The sequence below is a fragment of the Canis aureus genome, chromosome 9 (assembly GCF_053574225.1).
Source record: "Canis aureus isolate CA01 chromosome 9, VMU_Caureus_v.1.0, whole genome shotgun sequence".
Taxonomy (NCBI): Eukaryota; Metazoa; Chordata; class Mammalia; order Carnivora; family Canidae; genus Canis; species Canis aureus.
The window spans coordinates 47548156-47558659 of NC_135619.1; the positions used below are offsets into that span (position 1 = coordinate 47548156).

The following is a 10504-nucleotide window of genomic DNA, read 5'->3' on the forward strand; positions in this document are numbered from 1 at the left end:
TAAGAAATCAGAAGAGGCTGTCGTTCATGATGATCCATTAGCAGCATTAAAAATGCTTTTTTTTTTTTAACGTACTCTCAATTCTCAATTGTGGATTAACTCCTGGTTATCTAGGTTTGGTTGTATTGCTGTCATAGAAGCTTCTTTTTCCTTAATAGAGGGAAGTCCCTGTGATTCTTGTGAACATTGCATTTATGACAGATGAAAAGAACAGCAAAAGCGCCCTTAGGTACATTCAGTAATAAATCTGAAATGACAGAATGAGAATTTTCATTCTATTCTTAAAAAATGAAATCCATATTATAGCATAGGGTCTTTGAGAATTCTCTAGAGAGGAAAAACAATTTAAAGCAAAAAAGAGCAAAACAAATCACTTGGCAGGCAATTCTGGATGGCTCTGGGTATGGTTTTCTATTCTCTAACCATCGTTTTATAGTTTGCTTCTGGGTTTCCAGCTCTGCAGCCTTCCTTCTGATCATTGCCTGGCTGGACATGCCTTGGAGGGAGGGCATCAGTGGGAGGGAACCATAAAGCATAAGGGCAACCCATCCCACTACTCTAGAGTAGCTCTGGCTCGAGAATTGACAAAAGGAAATTAAAAAAAATCTATTCAACTGACATTATGTCGGAGAGAATAGTGAAGATAGCAATTCTTAATATATATACTCTAAATATTTAAAAAAATATTAACCAAAAAATAAAAATAAAAAATAAAAAATATTAACCACCAATGCTTATTAATAGATTCACTCTGATAAGTTTGTGTGTGGACAAGCATTCCAAAGAATGAATGTAAGGCTCGATGGGGTCAAGTAATTTGGCTAAGATGTATAGATCTAGTTAGTATCAAGGCACAAACTAGAAAACCTTAAATATTCTCAGATAGAAACAAAGCAAAAGTCAGCATTGTTTAATGCACTCATGAATATATGTATTCCAAGCAAAGTAACATGCTTTAAAGTTTTTTCTCTTCTTAAAATCTTTCCCTTGGGCACACACTTTGTGTAGAGTGTTCCTGACAAGGGTGCCTATGATGCTCCCTCAGGAGGCACAGCCTTCTTTATCTAGAAGTCCCAGAAAAATAGCAAAATATACCAGGGTGATGCTTACACTCATGATAAGGTAGGTTTGAGGACAGCCATCACCATCAGCCTGAATATTCAGGTTTCTTTCCATACAGGACATGAACATCCCTATGGAATTAAAATGAGCCATCTTCCATCTACTAAACTGCTGCCAAAGGAACCAGAGGACTCCACCTCTCCTTCCACAACTCAGGAGTCCCTCCTTCTGGAGCAGAGGATCACAGAGATGCAAAGCCAGCTGATCCTGAAGCCCAGGCATCGAGCCCAGAGCAAGCAAGGGAGAGGTGAGCCACTTGCCTTTCTTCAAGTGCCTTCTCTTGGCTCATGTCTCCACACTTAAAAACAATTCATGACACACAGAATATTCTTTCTGGGTGAGCTATTGTCATCGATGAGGAGGAACAGTATAGGCAAGAATGCAAAACCTACCCTAAATCAAGCTTGGAAAAACTCAAAAGTCTGACAACAAGACCCAACTCATTTCTATGAAGGTTGTTTGCTTGTTTGAAATCTTGTAGGTAGACCATTACTCCTTTCTTTCTCTATATCCCCAGAGCACTTTCAAGGCTGCCCTGAGCCATGTCTTGTGCTGAGTAGTATATTCTATATTTAGTTTAATGCGTTGTAGGCAGCATCATTTATATTAAAGTTGAGCAAACCGAAGTTTTAAAATGTTGAGCTTCCTAAGTAGCAGAACCAGGATACTTCTGGTGCAGTGCTGGCACTCACATGAGTGGAGTGCTTTTCCCAGAAAAGCCAAGTGGCCAGGTGTTAAAGGTTATTTGGTGAAATGTTGCTCATCTGTTTATCCTTCGACAGCTTGGCTCATCTGTTGACTCTTAAAGAATTCAGTTATTTAAGCAATGTTAAGGTATCTTCAAAGGACAACATTCACAGCTGAGCAGTAGAAACTTTCAACTCAGCTTTCCACTGCTGATCACCTTTTCTTTGGAAAGCTCTTCTTTTGATAGGGAATGTTGAGTAATTAAAAATCATCTCTGAAAACTGGTGGTCAATAAATGCATTCATAACCTCTCATTGTTTTTCCTTTTCTATGTTTTCTTTCAAGCCTTGTACTTGTGTGTAGATGTATATATACATGTAAGTCTGAGTGTGTCTGTATGTGAGGAAGTGTGTTTCCACACTTCATTGTGGTTTACGCTCTTTTCAGTAAATGTTAAACATATTTAACTGAAAACATCATCTCTGGGTGGGTTGGTGGGGTATGACAAGAAAACACAGCCACCACATAGCCAGCATGTAATGACAACTTCCCAAGGACCCTGCCTGCAGAAAGTCATCCTTGAAGATGGCCCAGAGCAGAGGAACCAGAGAAGTAGGGTCAGGCAGATTGTGTCCTGAGAGGCAGATATTTTGGATGGTAGAAACTTGAGCACTCATTAAGCCAAAGAGGAAATCTGAGGCTGAGGGGGGCCTGGCTGTGAAAGCAGAGGATTACCAAACTCAGCTCGATTTGCATATCAAATCCTTCTAGCTTTTAAAATCAGATCTGACACCTGAACCCACTGATTACACCAGTAGTAAACAACAAACAGGTTCAGTGCCTCCTGATGCAGTGTAACCAACTGATGGCACAGGAAATACTTACCTTGAGTCTGATCAAGTCTCTAGGATTAACCATCTGTCTGAAGGATATGGGAAAGGACTCATCAACGCCATGAGGATGCTGTTAGCCAACATCGGAACACGGGGAGTTCTACACAACAAATGACTCAGTTTCCCTCTTCTAGCCACAACACTGAACATGCTGTATAATGGCAATGGTGAAAATAAGGCTAAGTGAATTAAAACACACTAATCTCCCTTCTTCCTTAGATTCAGGCCAGAAGACCATGAAAAGCAGTGCCTTCAGAAACTCAGCCTTTTGCCTATTTGCTGGCACTTGCCAGAACAACCAGTGCACAGCTGCACCTTCTAAAAAACCAGGACAGCTCTTTGGAGTTTCCCTCACAGATATCTGTGATAATGACAGCTTGCTCTTCCCAATTCTGGTAGGTCTCAGTTTGGTGTTTTTTGCCTTCCTGAGGAGGGGGAGCTCAGAGAGGCCAAATGTTCTCATGTAACCCTACCCCCAAATGGAGAAATCATTAGACATCCCCTGGCTTTGGCTGAGAAGCTTCGGTAGTGTCATTTGATTTAGGTACTGCAGAGTCATGAGGCCAATACAACAGGACAACGTTTTGTCCATTCCACTTGTTTCCACAGAGACAAATGTAGGCCTGTTCAGATCAGTCAAAATGGACTGTGTCTGCATGAATCATCTTCACATTCTGCCATTGTCTTCCTGAGCTCACAGTAGTCTCAGGTCTCCTTCAACTGAGTCTACTTAATCTAACAACTGAAAACATCTTACCTAAGCATAAAGACTCCTCCTGCGGCAAATATGAATCCACTAATCCTAACAGAGTATGTTAAATGACAGCCACAGAGTTTGGCCTGTTATCTCAAATCGGAGTACTGAATGGTCAGTGTGGAAATTTGCTGAGTATCCAGTACCTCTGCAAGCCCTGCACTATATTTGGGAATGTTATCCTAGGTGTGAAGAAATTTACCACGTTAGTTACATGCTACTACTATCCTAGTCCTTGCATCACAGCAATTTTAGGGGGTAGCTAGAACTATCATCCTCCACACTTTACAAATGAATTAGAAAGGTTTCAATACAGTTCGCATGTGCCCCAGGTCACACAAATGATCAGAAGCATAATAGGTTTCTGATCCCTGGGTCTATCTGACTCCAGCCCTTATTATCTTTCTACACTGCAGGGAGAGGACATGAAGATAGAGCAAAGGACAGTGAAAGACTCATGAAGGGAATGTAATGAGAGAATAAGAGAGCATTTGAGCTCGATTTTAAAAGAGGAAAGGAAATAGGCATAGTAGGAATGGAGGATGCAATCACTTAAAGACGAATCAACAAATGGGAAATGAGTATGGCAAAAAGATTTCCATACTTGGGGAAGAGCATCTATGTAAGGGAATAAAGATAAAAGACTGGTAAAGTAGGAGACAGGTGAGGATTCCACAAAGGCCGTGAAACACGGAAGTTTGATGTAAAAGGGTAAATTCAATAAAAAAAAATCTGATTGAAATAAGTGATTACAGTGTTTCAGGGTATGACTGTAAGGTGGATTTTTGGGTAGAAACTATAGAGAGACATTAACTAAAGAATCTAAATTGACTTTTTGTCCCCCCAGCTCTAAAACCGTATACCATCCCATAGCCTAACTCTTTCAAAAAGGAAGCAAGCTTTGCTCTGGGCTTGGGATACGAAATGCCATATACTCTTCCTTTTTATCTTACAGGATATGCTTTCCTTTATTAATCAGAAAGGACCACTCATGGAAGACATCTTCAGAAAATCAGCCAGTATAAAATCATGCACCATCCTAAAGGAGAAACTAAATTCTGGGGACACAGTGAACTTGGAGAGCGAATCTGTTCTTGTGGTAGCATCTGTTTTAAAGGTGGGGAAAGTTCTAGCTTTATCCACGCGTGAGTAACTGAAGCTGTGATTGGTGTCTTTCATTATGATTGCCCAAGAACCATCATAGGCATAACTGTGAAGAACTTGACACACTGGAAAACACTTCATGAAATCAAAATTTAAGGAAGCTACTGTAGGAGTTAAAAGCCCCATACATTAGAAATACTTTCTGTTTTCACCACACACCGCCCACCTGAAGACTCCATGCAAAATACTAATACCAATATGACTACTAGTAATAATAATAAATTTCAAAATATACACTGACACATACATAATGTCTACCAAAGCAAACATCCTGCTTTTGACGACATCCTCACCACCCTGCTAATGAAAGCAGTTTACAAAAGAAAAATTATATGAAACATTTGAAAATACGTATAGAAGTTTACAGTAGTAAGCACATGTTTACTTTATGAGGAATCCAAAAAAGCTCAGTAAGGCGACCAGATTATTCTTAACCATCATTGTCTCCTGTTTCTTAATTCCTTTTACTTTGTAAGTCATGGAGGAAGGATTCCACCATTTTTGTCTCCTTTCACCACATCCTAAGCATTCTTTTGTTAATATTTGTGATGCCTAGCCCACCACCCAAGGTTATAATGACATGGTAACCAGCTCTTGCTATATGCCTCTTTTGATTAATCGTTAACTTTTGGAGTAAGTGCAATAGACAAAAGTAGTTTGGAATTCTGAAAAATCAATAGATCGACCTAAGAAATAGATTAATTTTGAAATTATACAGCTGAATCACAGATATCCAGTTCTATTGCTAAAAGGGAAATGGAGAAAGAAGTGAGAACTAGAACAGATAATTTAATCCATGTACCTTGGCACTTGCTAACAGCTGTCGACAAAACTGTGATAATGCAGTAATGACCACACTCTTAGAATCAAGGTCATATTTGGTCCTTCCTTCTCACCTTTGGTCTTTCCTTGTCCCCCATTACTTTTCAGCTATGCAATAAATAACAATAGTCCCTGACCATTACTACACTGGGCGACAGTAAAACACACTATTAAAATATATATAGGCATACAGAGACAGGGGAAAGAATGATGATACATTAGTTAGTCGAATAGCATGATAAGTGTTGCCCTCTTTAAGGTGCACACATGGAATTGATGTTTCTAGCAAGACTTAGTAGGGTCTTTTCTATTTCCGTGTTATAAGCACAGACTATGAAGATGGTGACCACGTGAGCATAGAGTTCTTAGACATTTCTGAAGTTTTCCCTTCCTAAAATTGACTACTTTTTGTGGAGAATCAGACTCTGCAACCTTGGCCTGGATAGTATTATGTCAAACTATCTGGAGAATTGGCCTACACTAGAAACGAATATATCCTCAGGGCCATCATGAGTTTGCCATTAGACCGTCTACTTTTATACAGTTAAGGAAATGAAGAATGATGCAATTATGAGTAGCTTTTGTAGTACTTCGCAAAAAAGTACACAAAAGAGTAACTGCCATATAATGAAAGGGAGCTTTGTCTTCCTTTCCACTGAAGCCTAGGCTCTGCTTTAATGCTTTTGTTTTTGTTGAAGGAAATCCACACACCTGCTTTTGCATGTGCAAATCAATGGACAGTCAGAGGTGAGCTCTGTGTGGGTCACAGTTTAGGTATCTAAAGGCAGTAGGGAGTGAACTGAAGTTTTCAACTAAGTGTTTTCTCTGTAATATTTCCAATATATATTTTCTAATATATACGAGTGTGTGTGTGTATTTTTTTTTTTATCTACATAAGGATTTTCTTCAAAATGTCCAAGGAAGTATACTGTCATCTGACCTCTATGCTAAATGGCTTGGTGTTATTGATGAAGCGACCGAGGAGGAGAAAATAAATGCAGCCCAGAGGTAATGATGCAATAATTACTCTACTCTGGTAATTTCTCAGAAATACACCAATATACTATTAGGAAAATATTGGCATACATTTTGCCACTTTGTCCACTAAAATAATGATCGGTGCCAAAGAGTTTCAATTCTTCACACCCGTGGAGGCCAGTTTCAGAATACAGGCATGCCTTATGGCTATTATTGTTCTACTCCTGACCTTATTAATGTGAAATCCTTAGCCATTGTACACCTTCTCAATATATGAAACTGGTAGACAAAATTCAGTGGCCTAAGACAGATGCTAGAGCATCAACAGCCAGTGGTATAACCTTAAGTTTGTCAAACATTTAACCAGAGTGGGTTAGCTCAGAAATTGAATTCAGTGAAACATTTTTGTATACGTTCCTGCCTGGAATTCTGCTACAGCATATTGTGTACTAGATCTAGAAGGATGTTCTCTGTTCTCCGTCTCTATACTTCCAGCTTCCAAAGTACAATGACTTGCCTTATTCAAAAGTGCATCTTTCTGACTTTAGGCTTCTAGCCCAGCTGCCAAAAGCGAATGTTGTTCTCTTGAGATACCTTTTTGGAGTGTTATACAACATTAAGCAACAATCCTTATCCTTATAAGATGACAGCTTATAATATATCAGTGTGTATAGCCCCAAGCATTCTTTGTCCACCTAAGTCCTGCATCTTGGAATTGGAAGACAAGTATATAAAAAAGTTAAGAGAGCTCTCATTCATGTCCCCTGGGTTTTAGAATCCATGCTTTGTATCTTCAATGTTTAGTAGTAAATCGGATGGATCAGTTCTGAAAAGTGCACATTTTCATAGGGACCTTGGAATGGCAGCGTTATTTACCCTACTCTGATGGAATACGGGAAGGAGTGTTGTTAATGTGGGAAATGCAGAGCAGTTGAGTCGCTTCTTTTCCATCCAGGAGATACAATACTAGACTGACTAAACAAAAGAAAGAGAAGAGTGGTGTAACATGGTAGGAAAGAACCTTGGCTCTGGAGTTTGACAAGCCAAGGTTCAACTCAGGCTGATCCTTGAGGGGAGAGCTTGTAACCTTGTGCAAAGCCATGGATTCCTCATGACACAATTGTAACAACACCCAGCTCCTCTGGTCATTACTGGCACTTCCTAGGTGACTTGGGCACTATGAGCACCCATGGCTCCAAACACATTGGCCTTCATCTGCAAGTTGTGGCTCATTTAGAAAAATACTTGGCTACTGTTTTGCCTCTGCTACATCAGACAGAAACTAGTAGAATATTCCAGAACATCCTAATGGAGCTACACATGCCTAATAAGATAGCATTTCCCCAAACTCATGTTGAGAGCCAGCATTAGGAAAAGCAAGACATGAGAAGGGACTGCGGTTTGACAGACATGTTTTTCTCTGCAGCCATGTGAGTTTTTCCTCAAAAAAAAAAGAAAAACTCCACAGGAATCTCCACTTTCAAATAAGATATTTTCTCATTGATGAAATGAATTTCATAAGTTTTTGCCTATGCTTTATACATTTTAATAAGATATTAAACAGAAGTCACAACCCAAAATGTACTGGAAACAAAATTTTAAAAAATAAGTAAAGTTTAATAAATTAGGTTACTTTGAAAACTACCCTAGTTTTAAAGATGTAACTATTGGTATCACAGTGTAAGTTATAAAACTAGGCCACAAATTGAACTATAGCCCACTGACGAGTAGTATTTCAAATCTATACCCAAAGTACACTGGAAAGTATCACTCTATGTTATATTTCTTAGAGAACTCGGGTTTCTATATATTGTTATCAACTCTGAATTCTTCTTAGAAGTCTTTCACATTTTTGGTTAGATCCAAGATTTATACACAAAATGTGACTTATAGCAATGCCATATGGAAAAGAGCACCCCATTGTGGTCTTTTTGCATTACAGGTTTCTCTTGTAAAGTTTTTGATTGAAAATTGCCTCAAGATATTTGGAGAAGATATCATTTGTCTCTTTGGAGAGAATTCAATGAGTTGTGATAACAATGAGAGGCTGCAGGTACTGTGAATATTTTAATTGGCTTTAGGGAGAGGCAGACTGCAAGGTTGGGGGTGGGGTCTGGCAGATACTTAGCCCTGTTCTGGAGCCCACAACATCCCCAGGGCAATGATTCCCAGCTGCTCCTTCTTCTGAAGCCTGGCTCACAGGTCAAGGGTGGTTTCACACTGTTGGAGACCAAAGAAAGCATAGAAACTTCAAGAAGTTTCTAGCAGTATTAGGGGATAGCATGGTATGATACAGTGTTTGGGAATTTTTTCTAACAAGATTTTAAATGGATCCCACATATATATGATATTCTATAGGTAGTTAAGCATATAATATGCAATTATTTATTTGTTTGTAATATATAAATGTGTTCTGGTTGAAACCAGAGCGCAGGGCTTTTATTCCTCCTCCCTCCTCTCTTTAATCAGTGGCTCTAGAGGCACCACAGGATTCATGTGCTTTGTAAAATGAGTTGAAAAGAACCAGCATCATTGAGAGAAAAGGACTTGACTTGAGGTTGACTTGATGTCAAACAACCTCCAGATTACAAACTCCAGTGCCCCCTTGTATCAGCTATTTGACCTTGGGTCAATTACTCCAGCTCGGTATCAGTTTATTCATCCCTAAAATGTGGATAAAAATAATGTCTAAATCTTAGAAATGTTCTAAAGTTTAAATAAGATAATTTGTGTAAAAGACATTTCTAAAAAAGCAATTAATAGAACTAGGAAAAATTCCCCCGAGACTAGTGTGAGTATCATTGGAGCCTAGATAATCGCTGCTAACTGGCAACACCCCATTTTGTAAAACAGAGTTTAGATTCAGAACCTAGAGACACATATCATCAATCCCTCCATAGTTTTGACATGTCTTCGTTTTTTCTTTAGTGTAAGCCATGTCATCAGGAATTAAGATGATTCTAGTGTCATTTCTGAGAGTATTCTGATATAAGACAAATGTTTGCTTTTTTTATTTCATCAGTGATAGAAAAACCACCTGTTGAATCCAGCCAGTGAGAGTGATAGTGATTTCCAAAAAGGCACAACTGCAGAATGATACCAAGTCCCCATCTGGCATGGGTCCATCCACCTACATGTCTACAGTTTACTAACTCACTGAAGACTGGAATCTCCATAATGACACTTGACACTTCCTTTTTCTTTATTTTGCCAATGAATGAAAATGAACCCTTTCCAAGACCCAGCTATTTCCATTTAAAGCTTTTTCCTGGGTCCCATATATTCATATTGAGGATATCTTCCTACAGAATATCTCCTCTATCTTCAATGTCTACCATATCTATCATATTACATACTTTTGTGTTGTGTTGTGTTGTATGTCTTTATATGGATAATAAAAATCATTCCATAACTCAGTAGGTTAGACAACCATTTCACTTGGTTATGATTCACATAGCACTTCAGTGGAGGCTCATCTGAGCAGTTCTGGTCTCAGCTGAGGTCACTTGTGCACTTGCAGTTAGCCTGCAGCTCATCTGGAGCTAACCTAGGTATCTGTCTATTGGCTCTGGCTCTCGATTGGTCCCCATGTCTTCCATAAGGTAGCTTCTCCTCCTTTCATATGGTGGAAAAAGAGTTCCCAGAAGCAAGAGAGACTTTTTAAGAGTTAATGTGGGAGAGGACTGTGCAAAGGACCACGCCAAAGATGGTGGTTTACAAGACAAGGAGGCATTATTTACTGAGACCACACATAATACAACTCACGGCAGCACCACTACTACACATACCTTTTTCTTCACTGGCTTTTAATCCTCGGTTCTGTACACCAGCATTTCCTAAGGGGTATTCCAAGTATGGTAGGAAGTATCTTTGAAATAATAACTCATTTCTTACCTCAGGTATTCCTTCCCTCATCCTTCCTCCTGTCTTAAGCTGCCTTAAGAGGCAAGTAAATCTCCTCCTCAGAGAATAAAAGCAATAGGAGAATATGAGGGAAAGGGAGCTCTATGTTGCTTATGAGTTGTACGGAGTTAGCTTTCTAGGAAACAAAAATGATTCATGGCATAGAGTAGAAGATTTAAGT

At 39.1% G+C, this 10504-nt stretch overlaps 1 protein-coding gene across 1 annotated transcript in view; it reads left to right on the forward strand.

The window, feature by feature from the left end:
- The window catches only part of LOC144319936 (rho GTPase-activating protein 20-like), a 30673-nt gene extending 20837 nt beyond the window's left edge, over nucleotides 1-9836 (forward strand). Inside the window, exons 5-10 of the mRNA XM_077908417.1 lie at nucleotides 1181-1369; nucleotides 2922-3097; nucleotides 4412-4573; nucleotides 6341-6450; nucleotides 8363-8473; nucleotides 9443-9836. Of these exons, the coding sequence (XP_077764543.1) occupies nucleotides 1181-1369; nucleotides 2922-3097; nucleotides 4412-4573; nucleotides 6341-6450; nucleotides 8363-8375 (650 nt within the window). The 3' untranslated portion in view covers nucleotides 8376-8473; nucleotides 9443-9836. The remainder of the gene's footprint in view (nucleotides 1-1180; nucleotides 1370-2921; nucleotides 3098-4411; nucleotides 4574-6340; nucleotides 6451-8362; nucleotides 8474-9442) is intronic.
- Nucleotides 9837-10504: the final 668 nt, after the last annotated feature.